The sequence below is a fragment of the Terrapene carolina genome, unplaced genomic scaffold, assembly GCF_002925995.2.
Source record: "Terrapene carolina triunguis isolate 2854851 unplaced genomic scaffold, T_m_triunguis-2.0 Scaffold62, whole genome shotgun sequence".
Classification (NCBI taxonomy): domain Eukaryota; kingdom Metazoa; phylum Chordata; order Testudines; family Emydidae; genus Terrapene; species Terrapene triunguis.
The window spans coordinates 29483460-29502858 of record NW_020664413.1 but is presented as its reverse complement, the minus strand read 5'-3'; the positions used below and the strand labels follow the sequence as shown (position 1 = coordinate 29502858).

General features: G+C 42.2%; 1 protein-coding gene across 7 annotated transcripts in view; it reads right to left on the bottom strand.

The window, feature by feature from the left end:
• PKP4 (plakophilin 4) overlaps positions 1 to 19399 on the bottom strand; it is a 194168-nt gene that overhangs the window by 40845 nt on the left and 133924 nt on the right. For all 7 annotated transcript variants that reach the window (XM_024219089.2, XM_024219078.2, XM_024219096.2 and 4 more), the window contains one exon: positions 7709 to 7922. In XM_024219089.2, coding sequence (XP_024074857.1) covers positions 7709 to 7922 — 214 coding nt within the window. The remainder of the gene's footprint in view (positions 1 to 7708; positions 7923 to 19399) is intronic.

The window sequence follows — 19399 nt, the reverse complement described above, 5'->3', positions numbered from 1 at the left end:
TGTCAAATACAAATGAAGGCCTTGATCCTGCAAATTCCTGCATTCAGGCAAGCCCTTGTACTCATGAACAATCCCAAACAAGTAAAAATAAAATAAAATAAATAAATAAATAAAACCCCAAACCTCCACACCTCTGGATTTGTATTGCTTATGACTGACCCCTGGCTCACAGGAGGTGAGGGGGGAACACGGATAGGGTTACTTACCATACGTCCAAGTTTCCTGGACAAAGGCTTTTTTCCGTCTCTGTTCTCTGTCTGGGGGAGATTTTAAAAATAACAGGAAATGTCTGGGGGTTTTGCAGAGCAGACAAGGTGCAGCTCAGAAAGAGCCCTGATTGGTCCACTCCCTGACTGAGGCCCTTATCCCCTTGAAGAGAACAGCGTGGGAAAGGGACTGGCCCAGGTCATACAGGTGGGAAAGCCAGGAATACAGCCTGATCTCCTGAGCCAAGCTCTTCGCATTCTCCCACAGACCGGCCCAATGCCACAATACGAAGAGATTGCATCCTTGTATACTCCACTGAGCAATGACTCATTCTGAATTTGAGTGACTGAGCTTCCAAAGCGGAAGCATTAATGTGGAATGAAACATCAGATAATTAAGAAAACTTGTGTTCTTACCAAAGTTTATCAGTCTGTTTATCCTGAAAAACCTCAAATTCCTTTCAAATGTAGATAAACTCAGAGAATGCCACATCCGAAGAAGTGGGTTGTAGCCCACGAAAGCTTATGCTCTAATAAATTTGTTAGTCTCTAAGGTGCCACAAGTACTCCTGTTATTTTTGCGGATACAGACTAACACGGCTGCTACTCTGAAACATTCTGTACTGTCAGCCTAACTCATAAGAGTCCACTAAATTCAAACCAAGCCCTGTCCTCATGACAACATCAACCCAGAGCCTCCACAGCCTGTCCCCTGCCTTCATGCTGACCTTCCCTATCTTAGTGAACAGCCCTGTCCCTTCCACCTTGCCCTGTGAAACACCATTGTTAGTAAATACTAATCCTTTTAGTCCTCTTTTCCTTTTTGTATGTTAAATTCATTCACACATTAATTATTCTCCAAAAAATCTTTATGGTATTAGCAAAGAGTGTGTTTGAATAGTAAGGTCAGGGTGTTGGTTTATAACCTATGAGTGACCTGTATTCAGGAATTTTATGTGATTGAGTATTGAGCTGTATCTAACTATCCTCAGCATCTTCAGATGTGGGAATCCAGGTGTCCAGGGAAAAGACACCCTCAAACTACTAAAAGTGTCCACAGAAGTATGTAATAAACAAAACTGGGTGATTGATAAGGGATAATTTTTATGGCAGATGTTTTCTGTAATAGATGAAATAATGGCCCACTGAAAGATGTTTTTAACTCATTAAAAACTGTCAGTTTTTACAGCTCGTAGAAATAATGACCAGATTAGAGATTCCTTTTTACTCATCAATCAGGTAAACTGAGCACCATAAAAGAAATTCCACCAGTAATGTCAAAAACAAAGAATACATAGTAAAATTAATTATGGGAAACAATTTTCTCTCCAAAAAGGAGCTTCTGTGTCTCACATCCTATAAAAAACAAAGGACTTGAAAAGTAGGTTGGGGAGTGAAAACTGCCATCATCCTACCAGTTACAGAGGGGAGAGAGACAGAGGCCAGGACTCTATCTAACACCAAGAGTGATGTCTCTCTTCTTTCAGTATTCTGTATAGTTCTATACTAATCTCTGATTGCAATCTTTGATTAAATAATTCCATTTGAGCCTGTTATTTGACAGTCTTGAGTTGTTATTAAATTTAAACATGCAACACCGTCCTGACCCTGCTGATTCAGCCCTATCTATCCCTGTGTGATGCTTTCTCAGGGTGCCCAGAACCAGGAGCCAGTGTTACCCCTCTGCCTCAGCCAGAGAGAGTTTTGCTGGAGTTTAAACTGTGTGCCAGCTCCCTGACACACTAGTCTGTCCGCCTCCTCAGCACATTCCTTGAGACTCTGCCGGTCTGAAAAATGCCTTGCCGGTAACATTCAGGGCATCCCAGATCCCAACCCCCCATGAAGAACATTCCTCTGCAGCATCAAATCCATCACTGACCCCGTTTAAAATGCTTACTACTCTGAAAACAGCATGATGTATTGAACTTAAATAGTCAGTATAACTTTAGCCTGCAACATTATACATAAAGACTCTAGGGCCTTTTGGGCTCAGACAGAGCCTGAAGAAGAGCTACATAACATAAAAACATAAGAATGGCCATACTGGGTCAGACCAAAGATCCATCCAGCCCAATATCCTGTCTACCGACAGTGGCCAATGCCAGGTGTCCCAGAGGGAATGAACCTAACAGGTAATGATCAAGTGATCTCTCTCCTGCCATCCATCTCCTCCCTCTGACAAACAGAGGCTAGGGACACCATTCCTTACTCAGCTCTGTGAAAGCTCTGTGAAAGCTCAAAAGATTGTTTCATTAACCAACAGAAGTTGGTCCAATGACAGATATTATTTCACCACCACCCCCGTCTCTCGATTTCTATAATTGTCATTTGTTAACTAATTAGTCTTTCTAGGTAAATATATATCAAAGTAATTTCCAATTCCTTGTGTACTGACAAAACCTAGAACCTCCACAAAGCACAGTTTATCAACCCCTCAACACCTTTTTTGTTTATATTAGCAAAAATGGCTAGGAATACAATAGTAGCAGAAATATCATGGTGAAAAGATCCTTAAATATCACTTGCAAAATCACATTCACCCCCCTCCCGCCCCAATTCCTTGCTCCTGGAAAGTTTGTTGATATTCATTTAATTGTTTGCAAACTTCACTTTATTTTGTTTTTTATTAACTGTTGATGCTTAAAAATGAAACCCAGAGACAGTATAGATTGATTAGAGTCAATAACCGCTCCTATGCGCATACTAATTCTTCTTGCTCTAGCTTTTGTAACAGCATTAAAAGGATGCATTATAAATGAAATACACCTTGAAAATCATAGTGCTCATAACTAGTTCTGAATTACTATTGTAGTTTAGGTAAATGATGTTACTAATTTTTCCACCACAGGGTATTTAAATCACATGCAGTGGTTATGGTTTTGTCCCATTTTGAAGGCTCAAGAAAGGTCTGATATTCTTGAATTGTTTCATTCTTTATGGGGAGATTGTGACAGGGACACTTGCCTCTTGTGAGTGTCTCCTGTTAGCTGGGTGCGATGCTGCAAGTTCTCCTGCGCCAGGTGCTGCCCGTAGGTTGTTGACCTTACTAGATGGGTCTTCAATGGCTCAGCCCTCCAGCCAAGTCATGCAGTCTAAAATGGATGAACTCCTTCCGGGGTAGCAAAGAGTTCGACACACTGTCTGCCATCACCAGGGCCTTCACCCCATCTCTGGGCCCCTTTAAGTCCTGCCTTTCACTTCGGTTTTCCAACAGAGCTTGTCCTTCCCAGGCCTTAGACCACTTTGCTCATAGGCTGGTGGGGGTCCCTGGGCCTGGCCCCTGCCCCGAGTCCCAGCCCAGGGACCTTGCACACAGCAGCCATGTACTGCTTCCTTCAGTTTGCTGCTGCTGTTCCCTGGGCCTTTTCCCAGGTGGCCCCTTTCTCTTCACCCTGACTTCAGGTCTGAAGTTCTCAAATCCTCTTCCTCCTCCCTGCATGCAAGTACCTCCAGAACCTGTTTTCTCGTTTTCTTCCTGAGCTCTTGTGACCAGCAACAAGCACCCCTGAGCTTCTCAGGCCCTGCAGCTCCTTCTAGCAGAGGCCTTCTGGGCCCTGATTGGCTGCGTCTATGCTGCCTCACTAGGCAGGCCTCGAGGACTTACCTTCAGTGGTAGGGTGTGGAAGGACCAGGAGAGTCTCCAGCAGGGGGCTATGATGGGCTGGTACACCCCATCACAGAGATATATTAATGGGGCACAGAATATGCATATTTATTCCTAGGTTTTACTCTTTCAGTATGCCCATGATTCCTAACAATCGTTTGAACATAGATGGACAAAACAGTTAAGTTAATACTGATACAGCAAAGTTCCAGACCTCCAACAAAAACCTTTAGAAAGGCTGATAACAGAAAACTTAACAATACTGCCAAAAACCTGAGTGTCTTAACTTTCTCTAACACAGTAAAATTCCTTTGTATGAACATGCAATTAGGCTAAGTTTCTATACGCAGTTTTATGCCAAACCTTCTGTAAGGTTACCTAGTTTAACAAAAAAGGAGACTTTTAAAATTAATTTTGAAATAATTTTTGCATCTTAGAGAACAGATGATAATGTCTGAATGATCTCCTGCAATGCCCCTCAATTTTAAGCATTCTGCAGAAAATCTCACCTCAGATATTTGTTTCAGTAAAATAATTGTTTTGATTAATTGATATCTTAGGAATTATTAGGAACTATTTTAGGAATATTACTGTGCAATGTGTGCTTCAAACATAACTCACACAATTTTCATAAACAACTCTTTGCACTAATATGAATAATGGGCTATTTTGGAACTCGTAGGATCCTTACACAGCAACCCAAATGCAGATTCTATATTTAGTTCTGGATATGGTTTCTATCTCCATATTTTTTTGCCTTTTCAATCACTTTATTATATCACTTAGTTTTTAAATAACGGCAGGTTCCAGTTATTCAGCATTAGCAATTTCTCCCCAAATCAGGTTGTTTTCCTGAGAGAAATTTTCTTTTCCTGAAATTTCAAGTTTCTAGAATTCAGATTTTAAAAATGTTGGGTATGTTCTAGAAACTATTTGCACAGTCAAGGGCTTGCCTTTATTAGTGTGCCAAAAATCATAAGCCAATACCTCCGCGTGAAGAAAAAGAAATCCAAACAGATAAAAAACATTCATTCTACATAATTCTTAGTTTATCTGGAATAATAAGAAAAGTTGCATCCATCCCATACAATAAGAAATGACACTGGAGGGTAGGATTTCATAACCCATTATGCTAGAACATATGTGCTGTAGTTAAAGACAGTAAACCAATGGTGATTGTTCCCTTTTTTAGGATTCCTAACATAATTAGTACTGAGAGATTGCTAATGAGACAGACATAATTTATTTGATGGAAAAAAACCATGAAAACCCTTTTATGAAAAAAATGCACACTTGTTTTTCATTACAGAATGAAGGAAATGTGATGAACACTTTGAAGCACTAATTAACAATGCTGGGATTTATCTGAAATTTGAGAGAGACCATAGCGTTACGCTGTGGTGTAGACCTGTACTACAGACATTTTTCAACATTTGTTATGCTATGTCTAGGTAAGAATATATTTATGAGGCACTGCTAGGGTGTGGTTTGCCATCCATAGCTCTGTAGTTCTAGATTTTTCAATTGTTAATCGAATAATTGAAGTTATTGGATATTTTTGCTTGAATGCTTTAAATTTTTTTTTTAATACACCGATACTTTTCAAAATGTCTTAAAAAATCTCTAACCTTCTACAGTCTATATGGTGGGGTTTTCAAAAGTGTTTAGCATTCATATAACTCTGCTCTAACCGAAGTCAATGCCATTAACTTCCACGGGGCAGAATTAGCCCAACACTCAGCACTTTTGAAAATCTCACTTGTAGTTTTTTTGTTAAAAAGGAGCCTGAAGAATCCATGAGACTCAAGATCACCTTTCTTAAAGCATCCAGTTGAAATTAATTAAAATGGAAATGAATAGATTTATTTGAAAATTCTATTTTTACTCACAAATTACGTGCTGTAATTTTGTGAAAGATTATAGTGTATTCTTCATACAAAATAAAAAGATTGAATTCCTTCTATGACTGAAAATCTGAACCCAGCCTTAACTTTGCAATTCAGATGTATCCAGCACATATCTGGTACAACACGACACACAAGCTAGGCTCATTTTAGTTTAAGAATCATTAAATAACCTGACTGTCTCCTTTTTATAAGGAAATAACCATATCCCTGGTAGAAAAAACTCCAAAGTCTGAAGGATAAGGAGTTTATATAGCTTAGGATATTTTCATTACCAGTTAACATGACGCCCTATCAAGTTATTACTGTATTTTGCAAGTATTTTAAATTGAACATTAAAATTTTAAATGGAGAAAAAAATTAAATAGAAACAGAAGGGCTATCAAATGTTGCTGAAACAAAACAGTTAAAGGAAAGTGAAACCTCTTTGGCTTTCTTACGCTCTTGTAAGTTCTTTAACTCCATAATATCAGCATGTAACTCATCTTTACATTACGTAATAAATTGTGTCTGTTTACTTTTTACTCGGCAATTTGTGCTGATAAAAATGGAGCTCCTTTGTATGATGTGACCACAAGATACTGTGATTTATTAAATGTACAACCAGGTGTACTTACTTTCCATTTAGTGCATATAATGAAATGGATATTTGTAGGAACATACCATTTTTAAAATCACTTCACTAGATTGCAAACGGAACATTTTGTCATACATCAAGCAATTTCCCAGAACATCTTTTTCCATGACAGTATTACATATTACAAAAGAGATATGCAGTCGAAAATTTAGCTTCGCATTCTGATTTGATCGATTGTATGGTTACACAAAAGGCCAAGAGCCCTCTGATGCATACTGGACAACTAAATTTTTAAGCTGAGTCATAGAAATACACATCTAAGCGACTAGATTTAAGGCAATTAAATGCTTCTAGATTTATGAATCGAGTGATGATTTAGACAAATGTGTTCTATTTTAGACAATGGAAGTTGATTTTTTTTAAACTAGATGCAAGAGAGTTTAAATTTTCATTGTTTAATTGCTCCAAAACAACTGATGCTTATTATGATATACTTAGAAGTGCATTGGCATATTGATAAGCATAATACATTTCCAGATGTAATTGGCAAAAGTTGGAACAGCTGTAGCTGAGATTCTAGAGCTCCAGTACATACACCATAGTCAAACAGTTAAATAATTTACCTTAGCTGTTGGTTAAGGTAACATTTCAACAACCTTTCGCATAATTTTGCTGAATGTTTTATGTTTGTTTCACACATTGTGAATGCTAATGCTGTGTAAGTGTTATATGTGTTGAACACATTTTAACACTTACAGCTGTTTAGTGTATTTCAAATTGCATTTAATCACAGAAACAAATGTCTATAATAGTATGCCTCTACATATATTCAAGTATCTACCAATACAATTATCATATTTCTATAAGATTATCTTTAAGTATAAAATATAAACTACTGTGGTACTGACAACAATAAACATCAGCAAGGAAGTGCTATATAACTAAAAAAACTAAATAATTCAAAATATCTAACACTACGTCAAACAAGGAACCAGAATACCAAAATACATGCTTACTTCTGGGTCCATTTTTGGAATTCTACAAGATCAAGTTTAAAATAGTTGTCAGTAGAATCCTAAAAATGTAACAAGATCAATAATAGAGCTTAATACAACAACATTCACATGCAGGAATCGAGGACTGCATCTGTAGATCAAATGTATCCCTAAATTGGATGTTTAGTTATTCTACATTTCTCACAATGTATCTGTGGGTGTATACAACTCATATTTAAGTGACAATAATCACAATCAAATGATCTAGATTTATATATTGACCAAATTAGTAATGCACAAAGAAAATTCTAATGGATATCCTGCAATGTTAGCATGCATTTTCCAGCCAAATAATTTAGCTTCAACTGCCACAGAGAAATATAATTTACTTCACCACATGCTATTTCCTTTCCAAAACATACCTGTTACGAGCTCTCTTATTTCTGCATCAATAGATTTTCTTAACAACCTCAAAAGGGCAGGTATCCCACCAACATTCTTCATTGCTATTTTATTTTCATCAGTTGACTTTCCATAAACAAGGTTTCTCAGTGCGCCACAAGCGTTCTTCTGAACTTCAAGGACTCTGTGATCCAAAAGGTCAACCAGATGCTTGATTCCTCCTAACCTACATACCTAGAAAATAATACTCAATATTAGTTCAAATTAATAGTTAAATAAGTTTCATTCTGTGCATAAAATGAAAAAAAGTATAAAGAAAATAAAAATTCTCTTTCTAGTCCAAGAAGAAATGTTGTTGTACATGGGGACTTATCAATATAACACTCATATTTTATTGCACAGCTAAGTGTTTACTGGCACTTCCATTATACACAACTATTTTTAGACATTTATAAAGCAATCATTATTGAAATCTTTACATACTGTTTGCAAGTTACAATCCATACCACAGTACGTTCCACATCTAAGAATACCTCTATAAGGAATTCCAAGAGTACCACAGTAATGCTAGAGAAGCAAAATTATAGCGTTTTAATACCAGCTATATAACTTCATTTAAATGAGAGTTTTGGCATACAAAAGGTCCCTTTTTAGGAGCAAGATTTAGTTTACAAAAATGTATTAAATAAACAACTACATAAAATAATAACTATAGTAGGAAAACCTTCATACATGTTACTTAAAGAAAAACAAAAGGGAAAATTTAGGGTTAAATCTGGCTCAAAACAAGATTAATAGCATTGTTTACATAATAAATAATAAATTCTAATTAAAGCAATCTTTAAAAATCCCTCAGCACTGTTTGCAACGCAAATATTGCAGCATTGTATTAGCATATGAGAACCAGAAAATGAAATCTACAAGGAGCAAAAATGAAACTGACTAGCCTATTTTCTATATTCAAGCTTCCCCTCATCAATTAGGACCTGAAACTGCTCCAACTGTCCTGAGGTACTTTCTTTACCATCTATAATAGGCTGACCAAATTCATAAAGTCGTACATGATCAGCAGTGCCTGGCAGATTGAAAGCCAGAACCAGAGGGAGACCAGCGAGCGCTCTTTCCTGCCAAAGAGGTCTATTCTTTTAGCCTCCTTCTCATTAGATATACTGGCCTGTCACTCATCACCAGTGAGTCAAGGGCCAGGTGAAAGAAAATGAATCCTGATCACTTAATGAGCACAAAATAACTCTTCTCTGTTCACTTAAACCCCAGAGCTATGGTGGCCAGCATCTGCCAGAGTGTGCTGGCTGATTCAAGGATGACCTTGTTAATTGGCAGTGCCACCCTGCTTGGGCCTGTGCTGTGCAGAATGTCCAGCAGTCTATATGGAGCCTCCTGGATATCTTCCAGAGGAATATGAAGGGTCTCCACCACAGATTTAACCAGGTCCTGGAAGGCATTGAGTCATCTGCGCATGGTGGGTAAGCTTCACCCAGAGAGTATGACTCGTACCAGCTGGCATCCCAGGCAGATCTCCCTCAGCTGCTTGGTCATCCACAGAAATGATTTACAAATACTGAACCTGGAAGGAATATGGGCTTCCCCCAGGCGGAACACAGGGAGTGTGTGGGGTGTGAGCAGGAATCACTACCATACACAGGGGGGAGTTTCAGTGAGAGCATCACACCCCAAAATATACTATTCTAAACTAACTAAACTATAAACTAACTATTCCTAACTATTTACAGGAAAAAGGCTGAAGAGTTCCGGTGAGCACTGAGGCTCCATCCCAGACCACAAGTGGTGACAAAGAACTGAGATGGTGACAGTGCAGCAGCCCCTCTATGCCCTCAGTGCATAGCACAAGGAGAGCAGATACTGCTAGGAAGAATTCTCCAGAACTGAGTGCATGGAGCACATGAGCTACCTAAAATGCACTACATATAAAGTGCACTCCACATAGGGACAAACACTCAAAGAAGATTGAAAATTTAATGAAAAGTTTTAGTATGTTGATTTATCTCAAGAGAATAACACAATTCTGAAAAATACACAGTATTAGGGTCTAGCCAAATCTATCAAATGGAAATTTTTAAGATGGAATCTAATATGTCAAATTATCTAAGGGTGGTGCTTAGATTGCAAGATGATAGGTGCCTTTATATATATATATATATATATATATATATATATATATATATATATATATTCCATCTTTAAAAAAATATATATATACACACACATGCACACACCCCTACCCCTAAAATAAGCAGAAAAGGTTCAGAAGGAATTTTGAAATGCAAAACCATCAGTAATATAATTCAAATTTTGTAACTGATCAGATCAACTCTTCTTATATAGAAAAAAGAAATACATGAACGGCTGGTGAATTTGGACTTTTTTTTAATTCATCTGTTTAACAAAAAAGTCTCTTTTTTTTTTCCAATAAAACCCTAAAGTCAATCAATCCTTACTGTAATCTAGTTTACTATTGTTGGGATTATAGTGCAATTGACAGTCTGGTATACACTTGTTTGTACTTCCACAACACAATATAGAACTACACTGCAAATTGGCACTATGTATCACACTTGCATAGAGTGACACTATTATGAAACTGAAAAAACATTGATGAGGTATTAATCTATTATATGAAGTCATTACTATGTCAGCAATCTCTAATACTGTATCTAGAGTATACAAGAGATTGAATCAGTGCTTATTTATATGATAAGGTTCCTGTTGCTGGAACCTTTTAAAATAAATTAATGGAGATATCCTATCTTCTAGAACTGGAAGGGACCTTGAAAGGTCATTGAGTCCAGCCCCCTGCCTTCACTAGCAGAACCAAGTACTGATTTTGCCCCAGATCCCTAAGTGGCCCCCTCAAGGATTGAACTCACAACCCTGGGTTTAGCAGGCCAATGCTCAAACCACTGAGCTATCCCTCCCCCCATTAAAAAAAAATTAAGATTGAATCAGTGCTTATTTATATGATAAGATTCCTGTTGCTGGAACCTTGTCTCTTCGAAATTCTGTACTGCACCAAGCACACTGTCAATACTCAAATTATCTATTTATTTGGTATCCATTACAAGTCTTTTTTACTCCTGCTCCTTTTGATGCAAAGAGCAATATTACAAAACATAATTGTTTTAGCTCCATCCAAATAAGGCAAGAACATTCAGAGCAAAGATTAACTTTTTTTCCATTCTTAAATCTCCCTATTGTGCCTCCAACAATACAGCTCATGTAGTAACAAAATATCACATGAGATTTCAATGACATCTAGACACGTCAAAGTGAGTTAAGTAAAGAGTGATGGTTTTACGTCCACTTCCATGCCTTAGTCATAACTTGATTGAATGCTGTTTTGGGTATTTAATATAAAATGAAATCTGAATTAGAAATCCATTCACAAGACCTTTTCACCGAACCACCATCCATCTATTCAAAGAACTATCTAAACAAAACTATAACAACTGTCATTAATACCAATGGGCACTTCCTTTTCTAAATGAAAAAAAACAAAAGAACTCATGCAAAATGACAGTTCATGAAATGACGTACCAGTAATTTAAAGTATTCAAGGAAAACTGCAAGTTGTTGATAGATGTTCTTTAAATATGTTCACTGCTTAATCATTCTGTTTAGTTTTATAGGCAATTTAAATAGTAAAGATTGGTTCATTGTAGATAAGTAATTTGCATACCTTCATATGTTTCAGCAATGCAAGCATTTTAGTTCATTTTGCAAGGCTTTTAATACCCTTGATATTCTAGTAAATTAATCTGATCCTTATAATAGTGATAAAATAATGAATCTAAATAATGAAAAATTCAAAGTTAAGGCCGCTCTAGATAAGGCTTTACTGATTTGTGTGGTGAAGTAATTATGGGCCGTCTCCAATCTAAAACAGCCTCTTGGCTGCTTATCTCTGATTTGAAGGGGGCATTCTCCTCATTCATAGCTCCTTCCTTCCCGACTCCATCAAGCCTCCTCAAGTTGAGTAAATCTCCATCCAGCACCCTAATTTAAGGGGCAATTTCTCCTTGGCTGATTCAATGTTAGCCAGTCAGGGAAGAATTGATAAAGGCCTCATTGAAGTAGTCTCTTTTGAAAGATTTGAGAACAGTTCTCTCTCCTACTGGAGACCGGCACAAACAAGTTATTTCAGCTCTAGTGTTACAGAAATTTCTAAGGGGTGCTTAGTCCCAATGGAGACTGAAGGGAAAGGAATGATGGATCCAGTATGTCAATCTCATTTGTGAGATTTTTCCTTTCTCAGAGTAGTTCTACAAACCCACAACATGGATCTGGAAGGACTGGGGTATTTTTGCCTTTTCATGAAGGGGACAAATATTTGTCCTTTTCTCTTGGATAGGCTGACCTAACAAATTCAGTCTTTCGGGCCAAAAAATCATGGAGCAGGCCCTATGTGTACAAAGTGTGGCTTTAATACATATATAATACTACTGACTTGGTTACTGTATAAAGCTAAAAATATACATACCCCAATTCAGTGCTAACTAACTAGAATGAAATAAATAAGCAAGAACTCAGCTAATATGTATATGTGAATTGATACTAAATTCAAGTTCAATGTAACTTTTTTCCTCTCCATTAAAAAAATATCTTAATTATATATGCATTTAAAATAGGAGAAACAAAAAACAAACATTAAAAAGGCTACTTTTTATAATTTAAACATAACCCAATAAAGACAAAATTGAAGCACCGTGTAACGAAAACAAAGACTTCATACAGATCAGTGAATTCAGATAAACACTATACCAGAAATTCTTAAATATGTAGTCCTGCACCTCATATGAAGCAGTCTCACCAAAGGGAGTCAGATTGTCTATAAACCTCTCTACTTCACACTGCCACCACAAACCTTAGCACAGAAACACTCCCAAGATTTTAAAAAGTAAAAGTAAAATAAAAATATATTTTAGCGGAGTGTATCCAAGAGCCATAAGCCAAAATATAGAATTCAACTACAAACTACACTTCTGAAACCTTTTAAGAAAGCATTACCTTCACCCACTACCTAAGGTCAACATTGTTACTATTACTAGTACAACAGGATTGTGCTGGGGAGCAAGGTACTCCATATTTCCCTACCATGACTAACTGCATTGTTGGTTACATCACAGGACTGAAGCACAACCTCTCTGGGCCTCCTACTGACCCTCAGGAGGTCAAGACCTTGACTCTGCACTTCCCCCGCCCCCACCATCCAGTATGACCGAACCAGTATAATCTGTGACAGACAATAAATTGCTGCAGATTACTTCACCTCGACCTCCAGAGCAAGGTGTATGAAATTAGGGATTGAATTGCAACTCAGTCACAATTCAGTCTGCTCCTGGGGCAGCGCACCTATGCGCTTCTCATTTCTTCGGAGCTAGTGGTAAATCCACAATCTAAGTCCTTATAATTATAAATCTAGTCCAAAAAAAAAAAAAACAATTATTACTTTATGCCCACAAATTTCTAATAATTGGACATAGCCAGAGGAAGTGGGTCCAAAACCCCAACAAAAGATTAATTCAGCCTGATCCCACACCCATTTTTCAAGTAAATGGTAAAACTCCCATTGACTACATGGAGAACAGGACTGAGCCTTTGAACTGCAATGTAAGTTTTATTAAAGTTTATTTGCTGTTTTCAGACAGATATGCTATAGAGAATTTTGAGCTGTCTTTCCTATAAATCAGTATTTATACTTAATCCTAGTGAAATAGGAATCCAACACAATACAGATGCAAATGTGATGAAACACAGGGGCAGGAGTCTGTACCAGTTTCTTTACACGTGTGGGGCAAATAGATAAAATGGTTACCTACCTTTTCGTAACTGTTGTTCTTAGAGAAGTGTTGTTCACGTCCATTCCACATTAGGTGTGCGCACGCTGCGTGCATGAGCGTCGGAAACTTTCCTCTTAGCGGCTCCCGTTGGGCCGGCGGGGCCCCCGCCTTAGCGGCGCCACTGTGTCGTGCATATATATCCCCGCTGGCCTGACCCCCTTCAGTTCCTTCTTGCTGGCGACTCCGACAGAGGGGTAGGAGGGCAGGTGGTGGAATGGACGTTTTTTCTTCTTCGAGTGCTTGTTCACGTCCATTCTACATTAGGTGAATCAGAAGCTTACCTTTGGAGGTTGGTAGGAGTCACGGAACAATTGATCGGAGGATCTCCCTGCCAACTGCCGCGTCCTCTCAGGCTTGCTGGTTGACTGAGCCCCCTGAAAACCCCATGTGGAAGGCGGAAATGACTGCCAGATGCACCCTGATCGAGGATGGGGCCAGCCCCTGCTGCTTGAGGTGCAGTAGATACTCTAGAATGGTCAGCACCAGAGCCTGGCGTGGCTGAACCTGTTGGGGCCCACACCAGCACGAGAACCTCTTTCACTTGGCCAGGTAAGTCGCCCTGGTAGAGGGCTTCCTACTACCAAGTAGAACCTGCTGCACAGGGAGGGAGCACTGGCTCTCCAAAGCATTCAGCCACAGAGCTTCCATGCCGCCAGATGCAGTGATTGCAGGTCGGGGTGGAGGAGCCGCCCTCAGTCCTGCGTGATGAGGTCCCGGTGCAGGGGCAGGGTTAATGGGGCTTCCACCGACAGCTCCAGGAGTGTGGTGAACCAGTGCTAGCGGGGCCACCGGGGCAACGAGGATGACCGCCGCCCTGTCCCTGCGCACTTTGAGCAGGACTTTGTGCACCAGAGGAAGCGGGGGAAAGGCGTATTTCAATTCCCCTCCCCATGGGATCGCAAAAGCGTCTGCTATTGAGCCCGGGCTGTGACCCTGGATGAGCAGAACTGCAGGCACTGGGCGTTGTCCTTGGTGGCAAACAGGTCTACCCGGGGAAACCCCCACTTGCGGAAGAGCGAAAACACGACGTCCGCTCTGAGCATCCACTCGTCCATGCGGTACGACCTTCTGAGGTGGTCCGTCAGTTCGATCTGCACCCCGGGGAGGTATGACGCCTCGAGGTGGATGGTGTGGGCTATGCAAAAGTTCCAGAGGAGGAGAGCCTCATGGCAGAGCGGCGAGGAATGAGCTCCACCCTGCTTGTTTATATAAAACATGGTGGTCATGTTGTCCGTCAGAACTGTCACGCTGTGACCACTCAATGTGGCGTGAACGGTCTGGCAGGCTAAACGAACCACCCTGAGCTACTTCACATTGATATGGAGAGACTGCTCTGCTCCCGACCACAAGCCCTGAGTCCTGAGGTCTCCTAGGTGAGCACCCCATCTGAGGTCTGACGCGTCCATCACAAGCGTCAGATCCGGCTGTTGTGCGGCAAAGGGGATGCCTTCGCAAACCACTGTCTGGGACCGCCACCAGCGCAAGAAGTCTAGTACATCCCCCGGGGCTGTCACTACCAAGTCCAAGGGGTCCCTGCCTGGGCGGTATACATGTGCGAGCCAAGCCTGCAGCGTCCTGAGTTTTAGTCTGGCATGCTTGACCACATGCGTGCATGCTGCCATGTGACCCAGCAGCCTCAGGGAGCATCTGGGAAATTGGCACAGGGAGGTCACTGCCTGCTGGATGGCCAGGAATCGTGATACTGGAAGGCTCGCATTTGCCTGTACTGCATCTAGGACCGCCCCTATGAATTCCACCTTCTGCACTGGAATGAGGGTGGATTTGGGGACGTTGACCAGGAGCCCCAGCGTGTGGAATAGTCTCAGGGCCACCTGTACGTGGAACTGAACCTCCTCTTCGGACCGGCCCACCAGGAGCCAGTCGTCGAGGTACGGGTAAACTCGAATCCTCTGCCTCCGTAAGAAGGCCACCACTACCGCCATGCATTTTGTGAACACCCGTGGGGCCGCAGCTAGGCGAGAACTGGTAATGTTCCTGGTTCACGGTGAAACACAGGAATCGGCGATGCGCTGGGTGGATGGCGATATGAAAGTACGCGTCCTTCATGTTGAGGGCAGCGTACCAGTCTCCCGGATCCAGGGAAGGGATGATGGTGCCCAGAGAGACCATGCGGAACCGGGCCTTGACCAGGAACTTGTTGAGCCCGTGTAGGTCTAGAAGGGTCGAAGGCCTCCTTTGGCCTTGCGAATGAGGAAGTATCGGGAGTAGAACCCTTTCCCCTTTAGGTCTTTCGGTACCATTTCTACTGCCCCCACATCTAGGAGCGTGCGAACCTCCTTTTCCAGGAGGTGCTCGTGAGGGGGTCCCTGAAGAGGGATGGGGAACGGGGGTGGGGAGTGGGCAGGGAGGAGAACTGCAGTATGTATCCGTTTCGCACCGTGCGTAACACCCAACGGTCCGACGTAATGCTGGACTACGCACGGGAGAAATGAGACAGGTGGTTCAGGAAACAAGGGGACGGATCCGGTGGTTGGTCTGGTACACTGTCCTTGAGCGTACCTTCAAAAGCCTGGTTTAGGGCCTGGCTGGGACTTATGTTGGCCTTGGCTTTGGCCCGGCCTATTGGAGCTATTGTTATTGTTATTATTACGTCGCTTCCTGTTATCCCCGCTTTGCCTGTGGTAGGGCTCATGCCTAGGACGAGGCTGGTAGTGACGCTGAGGAGGAGGCTGCAGCTTGAAGGGCTTTCTTTGAGTCGCCGGGGTGTGCATACCCAGCGACTTGAGTATAGCCCTCGAGTCCTTGAGGCTATGTAGCTTTGCGTACGTCTGGTCCGAAAAGAGCCCAGACCCTTTGAAGGGGAGGTCCTGGAGTGAGTTCTGGACCTCAGGCAGCAGATCTGACTCCTGTAGCCATGCCGAGCGTCGCATGACCACGCCAGATGCGATTGTCCTGGCCGCCGCATCTGCCGAATCCAAGGATGCCTGGAGAGAAGTCTTCGCTACGGCCTTGCCTTCATCAACCAGCGCCGTGAACTCCTGCTGGGAACCCTGCGGGAGGTTGTCCTTAAACTTCCCCACTGCCGCCAAGGAGTTGAAGTTATGCCTGCTGAGGATGGCTTGCTGGTTAGCAATCCTCAACTGGAGGCCCCCTGAGGAATACACCTTCCTGCCAAACAGGTCCAGGCGCTTCGCTTCCTTGGCCTTTGGGGCCAGGGCCTGCTGCCCATGGCGCTCTTTTTCGTTTACCGCCGAGACTACCAGGGAACATGGGCTTGGCTGGCAAAACAAAAAGTCGTACCCCTTTGACGGGGTGAAATACTTGCGCTCCACACCTTTGGCTGTTGGAGCGCTGGAGGCCGGGGTCTGCCATATAGTCTTATAGTTCGACTGTATGGTCTTAATGAGCGGAAGCGCTATTCGGGATGGACCTTCTGGGCTCAGAATGTCCACCATGGGGTCCTCCTGCTCAACCGTCATCTTGGCCTGCAACCCCAAGTTATGAGCAACCTTATGCAGTAGCTCTTGATGGGCTCTGTGGTCTATTGGCGGAGGCCCTGCTACCGCTGTGCCTGCTACCGCTTCATCCGGGGATGACGAGGAGCAGCTTCCCCCTGCTGGTCCCCTTCCCCCGCGGGAGGGGCTTCCGGCTTGAGCTGGGACAGCTGACCTTGGGGCGGCACAGGACTCGGTGCCGGTCTCTCCGGTCTCTTGCTCGGTGAAGGTGCAGGTGGTCTGGACATCGTAGCTTTCCGCACGGAGGAGCGTCGGTGCGGGACTTGTGCACCGAGTAGCTGGCCCTGGAGGGAGCCCCTTGCCGCTGGTGGTAGACCCAAGGGGTCCAGAAGGGCCAGTGCCTTGGCGGTCCCCACTGGGGTTGCCACCCAGCCTGGTGTTCTCTGTTGCCCGGTGCAGGTAAATGTATTGGCCCGAGTCGGCGCTGGACTCCAGTGACGCCGAACGTGAAGGCCACGGCGGTGCCGTCGATCTGTGCCGGCTAAGGGATAAAGCTAAGGGATTGCTTCTCATACGAGAGCAAGAGGTTGTTCCAATGCCACATCGGACGGTAAGAAGGAACTGGAGGGGGTCGGGCCAGCGGGGATATATATGCACGGCGCAGTGGCACCGCTCAGGCGGGGGCCCCGCCGGCCCGACGGGTACCGCAAAGGGAAAAGTTTCTGACGCTTGTGCACGCAGTGCGCGCACACCTAATGTGGAATGGACGTGAACAAGCACTCGAAGAAGAATCATAGATTCCAAGGCCAGAAGGAACCAATGTGATCATCTAGTCTGACCACCTATATAACACAGGCCACAGAACTTCCCTCTAATAATTCGTAGAGCATGTCTTTTAGAAAAACATCCAATCTCAATTTTAAAATTGTCAGTGATGGAGAATCCATCACAACCCTTGATAAATTGTTCCAATGGTTAATTATCCCCACTGTTAAAAAATGTAAGCCTTATTCCCAGCCTCTTTTCTAGAATTATAAATGTCTTGTAAAGAGGTCAGTGTGCCTATTTCTTAGTAAGATTTGAAGTATTTTTCTCCCTAATATAATGAAGTCTTTTGATATTAGAAAAATTGCACTGGAACAACAATTACAGAAAAGTTTAAATAAATGAAGAAAATTAAAATAGTAATAGGAACTGTAATAGGACTGGTGTCTCCAACCTAAGTTTGGGGCCACTCCTCCTGTAAATCAGGTACCAAAAGAAGACCAGTCTCCATTTCCTTCAATCCAGTCCAAATAGGAACCAATGAAGAAAGTCTCTTCAGATTCATCTGGATGAGAACAGCTCCTCTGGGCAGCAAGGAGGCAAGTTCCACAGCTCTTCTGTGTCTCTGTTCTCTTCCCTTACTAGGAAGCCACTAGCTCTGTTACCTCCCAAGTAGGAAAGAGACAGAACTTGTTTCTCCCTGAAAGGCCCCCAGGACCTCTAGAAATCTCCGAAATTTTATGGTTTCCCTGTTTGGGGAACACAGCTGTCAGCTCAATCTCTTAGTAGCCTAATAGATCAAAAGTGTTAGTTCCTATACCCCCCGGCCCCTTCTCTCATCACCATAGGCACAATTCCATTTTACACACAAGAAATTAAATGAAACAGACCATCCTACACTCAAACACAGAACAGTAGAATACCTGGAGGAAATAGTACAGAATACAGAAAATTAATCTCAGATGAGGATGTCAGGGGCTATCTTTCACTCCAGTTTACAAGGAGAGGAATTTACAAGCCTCCAAGTGAAATCAATTGCTGTCCAGGAAGAAGAGCATTTTGTGACCTCACACAGTACAATAAATACTGCTGCTTCTTGTAATTTTCAATACTCTTTGAGGAGTATTGAAATTTACAAGTAGTTCAGGGCTCTCAAATCACACAAGTTAGCACATCACAGGAGGTGCTTAGCAACTTCCATGATTTGGATCTTTATCTCTACTGACAGGTACAAGAAAAATAAAGCGTTGCCATCAAACATTTTTCTCACTTCGGAGTATTTTATCCACATAAGTCAGTTGCTTGCTGATATTTAGGTGTACATTTTTGGTACTCCTGGGTTCTGTTTCCAGGCTTTGTCACAGCCTTGCTTAGATGAGCCTGGGGTAAGTCACTTAATTTAACCGTTTCACTCATAATTTTAATGAATGTAAAGACACAATGAGATTATCGGAAGAAAAGTGCTAGATCAGTGATTCCCAAACTTGTTTCGCCACTTGTGCAGGGAAAGCCCCTGGCGGGCCAGGCCGGTTTGTTACCTGCCGCGTCCGCAGGTTTGGTCGATTGCGGCTCCCAATGGCCGCGGTTCGCTGCTCCAGGCCAATGGGAGCTGTTGGAAGCGGCGTGGGCTGAGGGACGTACTGGCCGCCGCTTC